We start from the raw sequence: 17,394 nt of genomic DNA, 5'->3' as shown, positions 1-17,394 counted from the left end.
TAATTTAAATAATAATATAAATAGTTTAGTCATATACATATATAGTTTAAATCGTCATATAGTTTAGTTAGACTTTATATTTTTAATTTAATAAATACCTTTTCATATTATGTATTTATTAATTATAAGGTGTGATATAATTACGAATTTGTGGAAGATGTTGTAAATAATACTGCTATAATAAATATGTTAGAAAAATATACTACAATTGTTTTAATTCACTTTGTATGTTAGAGAAGTTTACCTTCTACCACAAGTTTACCACTCTAATTCGTACTTAATATTACTTTAATATGTATAGTTTTGTAAATTATTTGTATTTATAGATTTTAGTTACAACAAATCATATTTAGGAAAAAATAGCTTCTATAGTGCAAACAATCGAATGAGAGAATGCTAAGTACGAGTTGCACTCGCGAAAAATTCACAAAATATATCTACAGGCTATAAAATCATTATTATTAAAAATAAAGTGAATAAAAATAATAGCTTCTTTAGCAATAAGACAATATTTTTTGTGTTTATTCCAGTAGCGCCTCATCTAAATTATTTTCAAAATTCCCAAGAGCCCTCATCAAACAACAAGAACCTTTTTAGAGAGATCACACCCTTTCTTACAGTCCATAATACATTCACATCGCAGTGTCTATGAAAGATTATCGCGTCTTCACAATGACAATTAAATAACAATTTAGACCAAAAAAATGCACTCCTTTTCTATGTAACATCTTTTACTCTGTAACATTTCCAAACTTTACCGTCGAGAAAATAACTATGATATACCATAACATAGCACACATAAATAATCTTCAAACGCAAATCTACAAATAACTGCGTTCCGGATGAACTTTAACGAAATTAGCGCACATAAACTTCAACAAAAAATGCTCGAAACCTCATAGATTGTTTGAGACCATATTTTTCTCCGTCGTAGTGAAGTGCAGGACGGCTGCTATTGCGTTCAACATGTGTTTTCTGCCGGCGTAGTCGGTCGACATTAGGTATGCCATCACTACGTTTTTTAGGTATTCTAGATTTGCACCTTCTCGGGATTGGATGCGACGTAACCTGTAAAGTTATGGAAAATCAATGATTACCTCCAAAAAAATGATTGGTGTTGAAAATAAATGGTTGGTGTAGTTTTGCAATAATATTTGAATTTTGGTTATAATATAGAGTATATACGGGTGGTATTAAAAACTCCGGTAACTTCGTAGTGGAGTAAGTATAATAAGTAGTGGACCATATAACAGTATGACAGATTACTATACGAGTAAGGGCTGATTTTTCAATCATCAGTTAACCTCTATCTGAAGAATAAATATGGCGGTTAGGCATATTTTCCATACAAAAGCTGTCAAAACGTTAAAAATATTCCTCAGATAAAAGTTATCTGGCGATTGAAAAATCAGCCCTAAACCGAATTAACATATGTAAGAAAGGGTGTCGAAGCGTCAACGCAACGCAGGTATGGCGCAATGCATTATAACGTTGCGATGACAAAAAACTAAAAAATTACCTGTCAATTTCCTCTTTCAATGTCCTTATTACTTCCTTGAAGCGCTCTTTTTCAATAGTAGCTTCACGTTGACAGTCTCTGTAAATTGAAGCAAGAACAATTAACGCAGTGTCAGTACAATTTTGATAGAATTTGTTTGATTAAAAAAGATTTCTACTCTGAATATAGATAAAAATATAGATTTTGGTTACTTTTTATCCTGATAAATTAACTGGTTTACCTGAATTGTCCCTCCATAATATGCTTTTCTTTCCTGAGTTGCGATATGTCGAGATCCTTCCGAGCTAACTCGTGCGCATAGTGTAACATATGCGGCGGTGCTGACACGTCCTGAAACATTATCATTCACATTTTAGTCTAATAATTATTGACACTGTTTCCCAAAAACTGATAAATAAGTCATGGTCGACGGTAATATGTCTGGAATCCACAAAGTTTTCCCGAATCGTCTTTGATGTTAAATAATAACATTTGTAGAACACTTAAGAAAAAGTACAGATGTCAAAAAATATATTTTTTGTTGATACTCTAAAAGGTCCAAAACTACTGAACTGATTTGAAAAATCTTTTCACTGTTCAGAAGCTATCCCCGTGTAACATAGGGCATATTTTATCCTGGTGCGGGATGTAGTTCCCCCGGCGAAACCCCGAGTATCTGATACTTCCTTATAAATAATAACACCAACATACCGTAAGCATCCCATCTTTAAAATGCGTATCTTCAGCGCTAACTCTCCGCGACCGCTCATTCCTTGCTCTAATATAGTTATCTGTCTCATCCAGTAATGCGGCGTAGCGGTCACGTTGTGTCTGCACTTGCTTCTCCAAGCTGAGGATGCGGGTCTTCAAGTCGGAGACTATTTCCTTCTGGTAGTCTTGCTCGTTTTTTAATTTCTGGAATTAAAATAAGTAAGACTTTTTATTTATCTTAGAAAAATAAAGCTGTTTTAATGTTTTACAGTTAAGTCGCGTTTTAGCAGCGTTTAGCTTCATTAATGTTGATATTTATAATTTTAGGTGTCTAGGCTGTAATGACTTATACATAAGCAATTTACAAACAAAATTACTTTTAATAGCCTTCTTGTTGTATTTTATGCAGGCAATAAATAAGCGTCATAATGACCGTTTTCTGACTACGATCAGTACATTACCATTACCTATTACCATTCCTAATAATTGATATTGCAAATAACTATGTCTAACACGTGACCAGTCAAACTGTCCAATTTCTCTTCCATGCGTCAAGAAAGTAGGTCAATCACTTTCACCATTTACAAATTGTTTTTAATTAAAGGTTGAATGAAAGCACTGAATTTTGTTATTTTTTTAATACATTCCCTCCAAAAGCAGATGCGATTCAAATAAAGTTAAATATTATAGAGTAAATCATAACCCAGGAAACTTTCCAACCCTTCTTTTATCTGTTGCCCGAAACCAATGATAAAAATATAATTTCATTACATACCTCTTCATATAACTTCAAAGTATCCAACTTATCCTGTTTCTCTTCATCCAGCAATATTTTGTAAGTCTCCACTTTTTCCTTCAGAAGAGCTATTTCCCCCTTCAACTCCCCTACATCATCAGTCTCACTCCCTGCATCTCTTACTTTCATTTGCTGTTTATACAAATCAAATTCAACCTTCAAGCTTTCATACTCCTCTTTGCATTTCAAATGCACATTTTCATAGCCTTGGACTTTAAAAACTGTGGAAATGTCTATGGGACTGCCGAGTTTGTCGTTTTCTGCGATGAGTTCTTTTTTCAAAATGTGTATTTTGTCTATGAGCGTTTGTAGGTATTCGCTGTCGGCTAGCTTTTCGTTGTCAGTCTCGCTCTTAGATGTCGTTTCTGCTGCTTCTTCTGAAGTAAAAAAAAATGTAATTAATTTATATGTATCTTCCAAGCTTTTATTTATTAAGTAATACTCTACAATTCGACAAATCGGGCACAGAAATGTCTTGAACACTTTCTAACTGCTTCAATTATTTAAATGTCCTAGTCATTAGTTTCATATTTTTATCACTTATAGGAAGTGTAGTTTCGCAAATGTAATTCTACAATCTTACGTCACGTGTTTTTAAACCCATAGAAATTTTCTCAGCGAGTGTTGTGTTATTGCAGTGTCATATTATTATAGTATACATATGTAGTACAAAACCTAAATCTCACCAAAGTCCTTATTAGCAGCGATTTTCTCCAAGATCTTGCCGTTAACGTTATCTTTAAGCTGTTGTATGAGTTGCTGGTCCCGCCGGCGTCTCAGGTCATACTGTCCCACCGTCTCTGATAGTTCTGCTATTTTACTCTCTAGAAGGGCGACCCGTTCCTCTTGTCGGGCACATATCTTGCGAGCTGACTCTTCTGCGCGTTTCGCTTTTATTTGCTCCTGGAAAGGGCAGTTTTTATTAATATTTGGTGGTGTAAAGTAAAAAAAATATTTGGTGGTGGTGAGAATGAGTAGACACCTAAACACGCGTGCCAGAAGTTGTGTCGATACCGAGTTATAGTCACATGAATGATATTTTTGGATCTGGATCCGGTGTTCAGCTGGCTACAGACATGAATATTCCTGCATCCATCTCCCGTGGCTGATTTGCACATGTTTGGCTGGCAGTAAGTCTGACACCAGTCTAACCGAGGGGTATTGGGTTCCCAGGGTAAATAGGTTCAGGAGGTTAGGCAGGGCAGTTGCTTCTTGTAAAGCGGTACTCAGCTACATCCGGTTTGACTGGAAGCCGGCCCCAACAAAGTTGGGAAAAAGGCTTGGAGGATGATGGTGATGGCTGGCTTTTTGTTGTGTAGTATTGCTCGGCAGGCTTCTGTATCTGCTCTGTCCTATTTAGCTTAGTGCATACCTCTCGTATAGCGACGCAGTGTGACTGTGACAGTAGCGCTAGTTTCTGCTGCAGGCGCACCAGCATGGCGGGCGTCTCGCTCCCCCGGCCTTCAGCTCGCTGCAGGCGCCGCTCAGCGGCTGCAAGGGAGTTGCTCAGGTCGCGGACACGCTTCTCTAGTTCCGCTGTAGATGCTGGAAGGTAAAAATAGTGATTAAACAAATGTTACCAGCCTTCGACGGAATCACCTCAGGGAATATTTGATGACACTCTTTCTTGCAAAACTAACAAGAGTGGATTTTAAGCTTGGCAGTAAGTTCCTGATTGCTAATACAGGAATGAATTTTATTCAGTACAAAAACTTAGTCAACTCATAGTTAAATAAGTTTTACATGGTGGATAAAAAAATGAAAAATAATACTGATGATACAGATTATTATGTTCTGTTAATGATTCTGGACCACCAATTTTTTTTTTTTGCACTTAATAAAATTCATTCCTGTATACCAGAAAATTCCCTCAGGACCACCGTCGGAAGCTAGCATCATAATGACTGATAATAAAATATATACCTTGAGCTTCACTGGAGTGCACAACTTTATCTTCTAGCTTCTCTTTTGTTTTTCTCTCACTATTCAATTTCAGATGCAGTTCTCTAGAAAGGACAAAATGAGACATTCATAAAATATTCAGAATAAAAATAACTCGAAGTATAATTAGTATATTTTACTCAAGATTTAATAATACAACAGGCAAAGATTTGATAGTAATATAGTGTTCTAGACTCAGATAAAAAAGATTATCACTAGTAGTATTTAATAACTAGACAAAATAAATAGACTAACTTACTTCATCATAGCCTGATGATCAGCTCTCTCCTTCTCCCTCTCCTGTATCTCATATGCTACCTTGGCCTTCAAGTTGTTCACCTCAGCTATATGCTGCTGTACCAATGTTCTAGTTTCTTCTCTCATAGCGGCTATCTGATTTTCATACTGGAGAAAAAAAACACATCTATTTAAAATCTGTCAAAATTAAACTGAATCATCTGTCTAAATTTTTCCAACTAGTCAAACTACATTGAAGTCGGCTTCCAGTGTAATACGATGCAGCTGAGTAACAATGCTTTACATATTTTGGACAGACTATCTGGCTTTTGACTACCCGTAATGACAAAGATGTTCAAATGAAGGATTTATCTAAAACTATAAAATCTATACTAATATTATAAAGTTGAAGTAGAAGTAGTAAGTTTGAATGAGTTTATCCCAATTCTTTCAGTGTTAACTAGCCCATTTATTGAAACCTATAGACTGTTTATTATTTGGATGTTATGTGATGATATCATATCATTACATATGAAAGAACATGAATATGATATTAACTCAGTTATTTCTCAGTAAAGTTATTTTAAAAATGCTTGTATTGCATTAACAAGATAATAAATCTTGATTATTATCAAACAATCTTAACCAAATAATTGTATTCAGATAAACATTACATTGTTAAAATTAACACATCATTGAATCACATAACTCATTGTAATGAATCACACCTTTATAAAAATAGTAAGTAAATGAACATCAGTAACATCAGTATCAAGTATCTTATTAACTTTTATATCCTACTAATATTAGAGGTATAAATGTGAAAGTTTGTGAGAATGTATGGATGTATGTTTGTTATTCTTTCACGCTAATATGGCTGAAATTTGGTATGTAGATAGGTGATACCCTGGATTAACACATACATAGGCTACTTTTCATCAACACACCACGCGGGCGAAGACGCGAGCGGAAGCTAGTATGTAAAAATAGCAGTTTTCTGTAGTAAAATAAAATTTGCCTATGTTCTTTGAATATTTAATGGTACAAACACATAATTAAATTTTTTATGCTAACAAAAAAAGAGAACAGGTCATAATTGTAACTTCTATTTAGAAAATACCTTATCTCTTGTAAGTTTCTTGTCAGCTTGGAATGCCTCTTCCATTCGTGACTTCTCAGCTGTCAAAGTGGAGAGGGACAGCATAAGAGCAGCCACCGACTCATCTCGGCTTTCTTCTGAAAGTAGCACTAACTGTTTTATTTCTAGAAATCATTCAGTAAAAGAAACCTAGCAACCATGTGCCTAGCCTTTTCTCTAGTTTCTTAAAGTTGACTCTCAGTCTTACTGGTTGCATCTGAGTATCAGTTTACTATGGATCTAGTCTATATCAAAGGCAGACATTATACGTACATAGCTTATACAATTAATACAAGTTCATTAAAAGAATTTCCTACGTTTTCCCTAAGGAATGGCTAAAGTAACCATTAAAATGTCTTTGAGTGCACAGGTTGGTGTCCTTTTCATAACTTTTTTAGGGGCTAGACTAATTTATTACCTATGCAACTCTGTGAAGAAATAGCAATGCATGAAGTAACTTACCACCTCCCCCCTCAACAGGACTTTCAGTTTTATTCAAGGCTTTTAAACTGATCTCCAAGGCTTCCTTCTCTTTGATGAGACCTTTATATGCAGCAACCACATCTGTAATGAAAATTATGCATTTAAATAAGCTCAAGTGTTTTCAGATCGTAATAATTTGAGGAGTAGAACAAAACACGGCAGAAATGTATCCAATGTAAGTTTTGAAATAAAATTACTTTTATGGATTTTATTGCAGTTTTATTAATATTATTTAATCAGGACATTTCGGTCTGGGGCATTCTCTGCTAGTTTCTTAGACACAATCCTGATGCAGTCTTTAACAGCTAAGCAAGTAAGAACTAAAAGAAGTATAGGGACTCGCGTAAAAGAACACATTGAAAATGTCAAAGTCCGCAGTTTGTGAACACACACTTGACAAGAGCATTATATCAGATTTGATAAACCCTTGCAAAAGAAAACTGATTCCTGTTGAAATTAAAACACATCCAAATTTCAATAGAGAAGATAGCTGGAAGGAAACACCTGCTTGGAACCCCATCATAGGCACTATTAAATCCAAATCCAAGCCAAAAACTGCTAGACCCAACGATACAATTAACTCGTTTTGCGTGAATTGGATTGTCAATAATAATCAACAAAATGTAGGGTAACTGTGTGTAACTAAAATATCAAGACAACCCTCACCTTAGCTTGCTCGTGGCCATGGATGCTGTAAAGGATCCGAAACGTCCGGATTAAATAATATTAATTGTATAACCGCTACAAAATCCGTAAAAGTAGTTTTATTTCAATCCTACTAATATTATAAACGCGAAAGTTTGTATGTATGGATGTATGGATGTTTGTTACTCTTTCACGCAAAAACTACTGAATGGATTTTAATGAAACTTTACAATAATATAGCTTATACATCAGAATAACACATAGGCTACAATTTGTAAACATATTGTTCGAAATACTAAACCTGTGCAGACGAAGTCGCGGGCACCAGCTAGTGTCTAATATTTGCGTAAGTGTGAATTCAATGTAAGTATTTATAGCCTTGAGTTTCTTTGAAACATATAATTTTATGCATTCGCTGCGTTTACAAAGGCCATTTAATATTGATAAAACAATAATAAACTAAAGCGTGCAATGCAGCCCAGTGTTTTGTAGCCTTCAGAGTAATAATGTTTTTGTCGTAAAACATATGTTTCGAAATTACTTCAAAGTTTTACCGCTTACCTCTCAAACGTCCTTCATAACGCTTGATTTGATCAGCTTGTTTAGTAATGGTCGATATCAATTCCTGCTTCGATAAAGATTCCATGTTTTACTCTTGTGTAATATAAAAACCAATTTGTTTCACACGGTCTCACGTAGAGCCACAAATAATTTCGCACTCAACACTCAATACAATAATATTTTTGGTATCTTGATACAATTTATTCACGCCACACGTTTATAGATTTGCCCACACTTGTTATAATTTATCTTGGGAAGCCGTATTCAATGTTGTTGTTAATATTTTCCAAGTTTTTTCCATCTGTTTAGCGTTTCGACTTTCGACGTTTCTTTCTCATGAATGAAATTAAAGTACATAAGAATGAATGGATTAATGTGAAATGACTTAAAGTGACAGCGTCAGCGTCAAATGAAGTGAGATTATATTTTTCCCATATAGACGATAACATTAACAGAAACAGAAAATTGCAGGTGATTTTACCAATTTTTTACTGTAGAGAAGTAACTCCCAAAAGCTACATATTAATATACCTTCCCATGCTGTGACTACTGTCGCAATGGTCACGCGTGGTTCTCGCATCGTCAAAAGCCTCTCTGCGTAGGGACTGTAGGGAGAGATTACTAATATGTAAGAATAGATTTGCGAAACTCATTGGTGGCTTGCAACTAAGTTCAAAGCACCCTATTCAGTTTAGGCATGTGGCTCATTGCCTCGCTTGGCTCCACTACCTGACTAAACTGCAAAATGGTGTCAATGTTCCGAAGCGCCACAAATAATATCATCATTAAGTAATTAATTGTAATCTAATGTGACATCGAGTTTTCCAAGAGATGGTGGTTTAGTCATTTTTAATGACTTAAAAAAGTTAAAGAATAAAACCTAAAAACCATCTCGCAACACATTCAAATATGGCAACAAAAGACAGAAACATTTTTTTCACTGAACACCCCCACCACTCCACGTGGTACCTACTATAAATTAAAATGCTCGCAAATTTTTATTATATACATGACGTCCCTATCCCTACATTAAAATAAAAATCAGATATTTTATTTACAGTAGGTACCTATAAACGAAAGCGAAAATGTGTTGTTTGCTAGAAACTTTGCGATAACCTCATCATTACGTTACGCGTTTGACGCTAAAAATATACTCAAGACGCGTTTAACTATCGAGACGACTGATGCGATCTGTATTTAAATTAATAAGTATAACTTTGGTACAAAAAGAATACAGTCAAACATTGCTCTCGAGTAAAGCAACATTCAATCTTACCCCAAGTGCCCCTAAACAAAATCCAGATGCGGCTACCATTTTGCGAATCCCAGCAAACACATTGTTGCTATAAGAATAATAGTAGGCGCTATTGATGCAATGTTTATTCGTATCGTATCCTTCTGGGGAGGTCATTGACCTATGATTTAAAAATGGGGTAACATGCACCCCTTGTTATAATTAATGCTGGTTCATGTTGTTATAAACGTAATGTCCGAATGTTGCACATAATTTTTGTTAGGAGTTAGCTGACCAACATTTCGACTGATTGAATGTAGCCTAGGTATCCTGAATGTTTATACTTATCATACTTAGGTAGGTTTAAATTCGTGAATGTAAAGCCTAGATTCAAGTCCATTCGATCTTTCATCACATTACCAGAATACCCGGATCTAGGCATTATGTGGGTATGTAGGTTCTAGATTGTGCCTAGGAATCTACAGAGACCTAGAGCTGCATTGTCGGTTTCAATAAGGTTCAAGAGGAAAGTATTTCCTACCATCCTTAATATATAATTTATAAATATTCTATCTAGTTACAAATTATCGACTGTGACGCGAAATAAACACAGCTTGTTTTGTTCGCATCCCCTATTCAAGATGTCCGATGTGAACAATGGACGCCACCCAAAAATCTGAGCACGTTTTTTTTTTATACAACTCTGTAAGGACGCGAATTTATTTCTCTAGTAGGTATCGAAAAGGGGCTTTATTTGGCACTTGTAACTTAAAGTTTTGGCTTCATGTTAGCGGGCTATGAGCTAAGCCAAACGGGCGTGGCGCCTTGCTGTCTGTAGATTGGATCGATGCATGCGTGCGTACACCCCCGGCTTATATTAGGCGTCTATTGTGTCGTTTCCAACAATTCTCGTACAAATACTCTATTTATAAATGGTATTGGTATCAGATTGTTCGGAGTTAAATACAAAAACATTTGAAAACGCGATATTTTTATTTAGTGGATGTTGTTTTATCATAACCCAAATCTCTGGAAAATCACCCTTGCAAATGGCGTAATCCGACCAACGCAACCGATGGAACGGATAAGCCCCAAAGAGGAAATGCTACGGAATTAAATACTTTCGTTGTAGATAAAGGAATGATTTAAAGAATTTTGAAATAAAACATTATTTATATGTATTATTGCTAAGGTCAATATTTAATTTCTATCAATATCCCCTACGTCAGATTACATTCGTTGACATTATTTCAAAAATTAAATGTAAGTAAGCCAAACACTTTTTCATACATTATCGGCGATTTGTACTCTGTCTTATAATTCTAGCTACATTCTAGGCCAAACCCTACAATACCCAAACCTGCCCAAAGTAAATACAAACGAAAAAAACTAAACCAAATCATTAAACGTGGGATAAATAAACACTAAATAGAAAGATGTTAGTTTTATATAAATTAAACAGAAACTATTCTAAATAAATAAAATACCACAACTTATAACACAAAATACTAAAGTTGAACAAAACTTTTAAGTGGACAGGTGTGTACTGGTATTATTTTCGGTGGAGAAAGCAAGCGTATTTGTTTTAACCATTCAGGGACGACACAACATAGACTATCAGTAATTGTAAAATGGATTTTTGCTTATTTGATACGCGAATGTTTGCATGTTAGCACTGTTAGCAGTGGAAGCCAAAAGCGGCAATAAAATTCAAGTAATAAAGTGGGTTTGATAAACTTTGGCCATTTCCTTCCAGCCGAATTTCAACTCCATATCAACCCTTTCTAATTTATCTTCAATTAAAAGTTAGAGGCTTCTAATTGCCACTCTGCGAGTTGGCGAGTACAATCGCGCACAAGTACAGCACATCCACATCATAGCAATATAACTCAGAGGTACATCTACCTTTGACTAGTTTTGATACACACCATTTAGTATTTTTATGTATTGTGTGCTTTATATGGGTATATTACTTATATTAAACCAAACACCACACCAACATAATTTTAAACCAAAATCCTAATCTACATTTTAAATTAGAGAACACAGTTTTCTTTAAATACTTAAGTATAAGATTACTTAAAGATTTAAATGTTGCGCAAAATTATAACTGACTAGTTTCGCGTATTTTAAGTACTTTAAATAAATAATTAATATTAATGAAACATTTATCCTTAACATAGAAATTAAAGAAAATACTTAATCAAAATGCATTATACAAGCCCATCAATGTGTCTGTGAATATCTCGCCTCGGATTTTATACCACTTTAATTATGATATGCATTTGTCTATCAATAATTTAACTATTACAGAAATTACTATAATGAATATCAGAAATGATACAAACAGTTGGATAAGGTATAGTACTGAGTAGATTACCCAACTAATTTTGAACTTAGAGCCGCCGTACACGGACTGCTTCAAGCAGTTGAGACCGACTGCTTAAAGCCGCGACCGCGCAGTGAACTATAGTCATTCATTCGCTGCCGTACACACGACTGCTCGAGCAGTCGTGACCGCTTCAAGCCGTCAACTGCATGATGAAATTCCATCGTGCCGTCGACCGCTCGCGAGCGGTTGCGAGGCATACACCGACTGCTCGAGCCGTTGACTGCGCTAGAGCAGTCGACAGCTCTCCGACTTCCCTCTCCCCCCCGCCCTTTGCGGCCTCGCGGCGTCTGTTTTCTCATTTGACTGCTCGAGCTGTTGGGTCGTAGCTCGAGCAGTCAACAACCGACAGCTCAAGCAGTCGACGCCGACCGCTCGAGCGGTCCGTGTATTTCACTCAGCCGCTAACTGCTCGAGCAGTCCGTGTACGGCGGCCCTTACACTACATTCAATATATTAATATAAACATCAAAATGAAATCTATAATTTCTATTACGATTATGACAATAAATTATGTTTACAATGAATTTTAAGTTACTTAAATTTAATAATAAATAGTGATGATTATACAATCAAATTAGAGAGACAATATCATGATGTGAAAGTCAAACGTCATGGATTTTGCTTTGTGCAAGTGTATGCAAACTTTCTTTATAGAAAATTGCATTGAAGTTTAAAATTTCAATAAGAAATGCACATGAAAATTTCCCAATAAATAATTATCAATTTGACTTTCACCATATTATACAATCACTATAATAATTATGTGCCCAATGTGATACATGAAGGTATCCAAGTCATAATAAAATGTTGATCAATAACTAATTTAGTTGTAATGTCATGGTCCTTATACATAATTTCAATCGAGATTTTCTTGTCAGATTTCAAGTAGAATTTATGAATGGAATCAAATAATACAAAATAAATAATATTTATGATCCTAATTATAATTGTTCTATAAAATGTATCCACCTTACTTATGACTTTGTGCACAATTCAAGCTCCAGAATTATATTATTATCCAATATTATTATAATAATGGGGCCATCCTTATTTTATCAACATGAATGGAAGTATAGTTTTAAGTCAAAGTTTCACTTACAAACATCATTTTATATATCAGTCAATGCATTTCTGACCTCTTTGGTAATAATTATACAATGAACATTTTGTTTACATATACTATGTTATTATTGCAACTATTTTTCAAAAGAAAATAATATTAGTTGTTGGTACAATAAAAATTGCACAGCATTTCAATATACATATTATAATAAAATATTTTTTTTTATTTTTTACTTACAGTAAAAAAAGTTTAATATTGCACTGTCAATCGTTAAACATATCATTATTATTGCCTGAATTACTGTTAATATTAGAATCTTGTTGGCATCATTATCCTATTATAATACCAGAACTCTACGGGTTAGTCTTAAAAAAAAGACTTTTATATCAATGGACATAAGTTAATACATAAACACTGAGTTAGAAAAAAGTATGCAGTTAATTATAATTTACTTCATAGTTGTCTAAGCTACTGACTCCATCTGATTTACAACTCAGATAGTCAGGTAAGCCATTTAAATATTACAGCAAGTTTATCCCACTTAGTACTGCATCACTTGTTACTAACTTTATTATCTTAGGACATATCATCAGGTATTTCACTAGACAGGTATTTCATGGACTTCATAAATTAAAATTAGGTCAATTTAGTACATACTTGGTGTATAATGTCAGTCATTTAGAAATTTTTCTAGATATTATTGTGATGATTTTATTTTGTACTTATAATGTATGAACATCGGTTCAAAACTGACATCATGTCATGATTTGAATCACATTTATTCCGTATTTCGTTCAGTACTATTAGTCAAACTTCAAACCATGACAAAGTAATGATCAACATTTTTGCATTAGCTACAATTTATTGACTAGAATCTGGATCATTTAAGATTTACTCTTGTTCGTTTTGAAGCTGACCTGGAGTACCTGGCCGTTTAGCGAGTATCCATTCAAGGATTGGATGGCAACAACAGCCTCATCATAATTAGTCATGGTGACAAAACCATAGCCCTTGCATTTGTTGGTTGTGGGATCTCTAATAATTTTAACACTCTGGACGGCACCAAATGGGCCAAAGAGCTGCCATAGTACACTCTCTTCAGTATCAGCTCCAATGTTATACACGAAGATGCACCAACCTGAGCCGCCAATGGCATTACCCTGTATGAGCGGGTCGGCCAAAGGAGAAAATCTTTGAAGACCTTTGTTGATAGCCAACAGAGCCTTACCAGCAGGACCAACGAAGCGGCGAGCAGCAGCAGGCGCGAGGTATGCTGCCAATGGGGCGAGTGCCTTGTTCTGGTTGCTTGGGTTGTTGGCACACTTGACCGTAATGGGGCCCGTACCACCTGGAGGTATTGTGCCATTCAACTCACGTATTGCGTTCTCGGCCTCGTGTCTCTGGTCGTAGCGGATGAAAGCGACGCCCCTCGAAGGCCCGACGATGGTCGGCTCGTCGCCACCCACTTGCAGTAGATGGCCGACATTCACATTCTCATGAAGTATGCGCGAGCTGATGATGGTTCCGTACGGACTGAAGAGCTTCTCCAATTCTTGCTGCGTCATGTGCTTCGGCAAGCCCGACACGTAAAGATTGGCGCCTTTAATCGCGTCGGAACTGGGGCGGGCGTACGATACCTTTATGATCTTGTTCTGCAGCCTCAAGCCATTGAGCGTGTTGACTGCCTTCTCGGCGTCCTCTGCCTTGTGGTAGTTCACGAACGCGTACCCCAAACTCTGCCCGTTCAGAATGTGGTCGGGAAATACTGTCACTTTGTCTCTAATAAGCTTGCAACTTTCTACTTCGCCGACACTCGAGAACAATGATCTAATCTCCTCCTGGGTCATCGTTTGCGGCAGATAGTTAATAATAAGGTTGGTCTTTGACTCATTATTACAAGGTTGGACCTTGCTACCATTTTGCGTGGGCTGGTTCGCGTTTACGCTGTCGAGCGTATTTGCCATCATTTTTCCTATTTCTATGTTTACACCAAATTAGGTGAAATGTCACAGGATCTGTGACTATTACAAAAAATATAAAACGGGTGTCTTAAAACATAGATCCACGTTCTTCGCTAGTAGTTATAACAACACCACTTCGCGTTGGTTGAAAGCATATGCAAGGGAAGAAAATCAATAAGATGCTGTTCACTTTAGTACTTATCCTGTTTTAGGTGGTACGGCGCCGAGTCCGTTGAATCAAAATATAACGAGGAACACAAATAAGCTCTAGTTTATTAGATCTTATGGAGAATACGAAAGAAAAGTGAAAAGGAAATCAACCAAAAATCTATGCGACTTGCGACCTATTCTCGTAAATTCATTTCTTTCACTTCACTTTCTTTTTAAAATGTTGCCAGAATGTGAATCGCACTACCTAAGCGGCCCCTTTCCTATTTTGAACGCATTTTCCCCTACTTCAAAAATACTACTTTCACTTTGAATATAATAATGAAAATAGCGATATAAAAACGTAATTTTAAACTTAAAATAATAACAGTAACAAATAGAGTTTACATTGGTGACCTATTTTTAAATATACTTCTTATGCCTTTTTAAATATAATATCTTTGCTATACTGATTTTTTTTTGACTAAATAAATGTAAAAATAAACGCATTTACGATATTGACTCAAAACTCAAAACTTATTTTTTTGAGAATATGGGTACAATGATGATCATTTGTAGAGACACAAGCGATGACTCTACCAAGTTCAAATTATCTCATTTCTTATTTACAGTATATACCAAATCAGGAGTACGATTTTTTTATAAGAGGACAATTAATAAATAATTATATTTATACTGTGAATCTAATAGTTCTTGTTTCTTATAATTTTAAACAAGAGTACGATATGAGATCCCAATGCTTGGGTAGAATTTATTGACTGACAACACCAAATCAGTTGTGCCAACCTAATAACTAAATTCAATTTAGCCACTATCACAACTAATAAGAAAATGCGTTCATGGATTTAGCTTTTGTCTGAATAGTAACATTTTTTTATTCCTATTACATAACTGAAAATTAACACGATGAAGTTTATTCAGAAATTTATCGGAGTTATAATTTGAATATCAGCAGCGTTTAGAAAGTTATTTTCTTTTCTGAATAAAATAGATTGGTTTCAATAGAAGCAATGGCGATGGTAGCGCCATCTCTGTATGGTAGAGACAAACAAGAATGGGGTCATGTTGGAATATAGGTGCTTCGTGTAATATTATTCTGTTTCATGTTGAAATCTAATGTAAGAAGAAGAATAGTTTTCCTTGAGTTCAATTAAAATACTCAGTTGGTTAACTTTTTTTTTATATAAAATCGCGTTATTTCCACCACCGCGCATTTTACCTCGCAGGGCTTAAGATTGCTTTAACGAAAACAGCAAACTTAGACCTGTATTTTAGTTGTTTTGAGATTTATTACAAGTAATTATGACTGTCTTTGGTTTGGTTTCTGCACAGCGTTTCACTCTCATGTACCGAGGCGCCAAAAAGTCTGGCGGGAATACTTATTATATTAAGAGTCCTAATCAAAAATACCGGTAGGAAGGCAAGACAAAGTCACAAATATTTAAGTACTTAATTTCTTTATTTGGTATTTAGAGATGCATAATATTCAAAGCAAAACCATGTACAGCAGACGGATGTTCACAATGGATCTAAACTGACTCACCCACCGTTGCTGGGTGACGAGTTCTTACTGTTGAGTTGGCCCAAGTTATGGGTGGTCGGGACTGTCAATCCAGAAAATGTGTTTACGCAAAGCCAAGTGAGGATTTTAATGGAACTATAGATAATGTTGTACACACTTAACAAATCTTCGGACTACCTAGATACCTATAAGATATGTAGTAGTTCAATACTAAGCCGACTCTTTAATTTTTTTAAATCTAATTGTAACATTAGTAAAAAATTCGACTTAGTGCTCGTAGTCAATGAAAATTGACTTAGTGCTATTTTTCTGTTTTGCTCACATTCACAATCGGTAATTGACGTATAAATGGAGTTATAAACCTTTTATTGTTTCAAACAATGAAGAAAGTTAGTGTTGCAGGGAATCAATAAAGGATTCACGACTGAAAATGTTAATGACATGCAACATTGTAGCCAAGATTGCAGATTTCTTATCAGACGATAAAATCTAAAGATTTCTTACAAACATTGTTGTTTTTCACTGAATTGCTAAGAAAAATATGCAAACGCATAGCATATACTTAGTAAGTAACTAGGTTGGACATGATTATATGACTTAATGTTTCTTTTTTCCTTATTTTCATAAAAATCATCAACGTAGTCATTTCGCAACAATTTGGGATACAACAGCTGTGTACCAGTGATAAGTAGAGCAACTTCAGACATGATGGCCTTCTCAACGCAGTTACTCTGGCTACCCTCTGGCTCTTAGTACGTACGTAAATGTCGGTCTTACGGCTGATCTCTCTCCAGCAAGTGGTGTCGGATTGTCGTCCCATCAGGTTATGAGAGTGAGGTAATAGGAGTGCAACTGTGTATGCGCAAATGCTTGTGCACTATAATATGTCCTGCGCAGTTGACTAATCTCCTTATATGAGAACAGCTGCCGTCGCCGAAAATCAGCTAGGCGGACATCATCATCACCTCTTAGTAAGACTTATTTTCATAATAACTGCAATAACACGTGACCTTAAAACTATCTCTCTCATCAAAACAATAAATA

The 17,394-nt window shown here is 35.3% G+C and overlaps 2 protein-coding genes across 2 annotated transcripts; both read right to left on the bottom strand.

Moving 5' to 3' along the window:
- Positions 1-751: 751 nt before the first annotated feature.
- On the bottom strand, positions 752-8,341 carry LOC110373970 (GRIP and coiled-coil domain-containing protein 1). The gene is made up of 12 exons (XM_064037600.1): positions 8,011-8,341; positions 6,784-6,885; positions 6,304-6,419; positions 5,206-5,351; positions 4,929-5,011; positions 4,378-4,550; positions 3,692-3,908; positions 2,985-3,370; positions 2,210-2,413; positions 1,740-1,849; positions 1,520-1,597; positions 752-1,068 (listed from the first exon to the last, which is right to left on the bottom strand). Exons 1-12 carry the CDS (start codon positions 8,093-8,095, stop codon positions 897-899), a joined length of 1,872 nt encoding a protein of 623 aa, XP_063893670.1. The 5' UTR covers positions 8,096-8,341; the 3' UTR covers positions 752-896.
- Positions 8,342-12,811: 4,470 nt separating this feature from the next.
- On the bottom strand, positions 12,812-15,076 carry LOC110373966 (ELAV-like protein 1). Its single transcript, XM_021331470.3, has one exon. It carries the CDS (start codon positions 14,664-14,666, stop codon positions 13,584-13,586), a length of 1,083 nt encoding a protein of 360 aa, XP_021187145.1. The 5' UTR covers positions 14,667-15,076; the 3' UTR covers positions 12,812-13,583.
- Between the last annotated feature and the right edge of the window lie 2,318 nt (positions 15,077-17,394).

This window comes from Helicoverpa armigera, chromosome 13, assembly GCF_030705265.1.
Source record: "Helicoverpa armigera isolate CAAS_96S chromosome 13, ASM3070526v1, whole genome shotgun sequence".
Taxonomy (NCBI): Eukaryota; Metazoa; Arthropoda; class Insecta; order Lepidoptera; family Noctuidae; genus Helicoverpa; species Helicoverpa armigera.
Note: the sequence above shows the minus strand (reverse complement) of the source record. Positions and strands in the feature narration are given on the sequence as shown.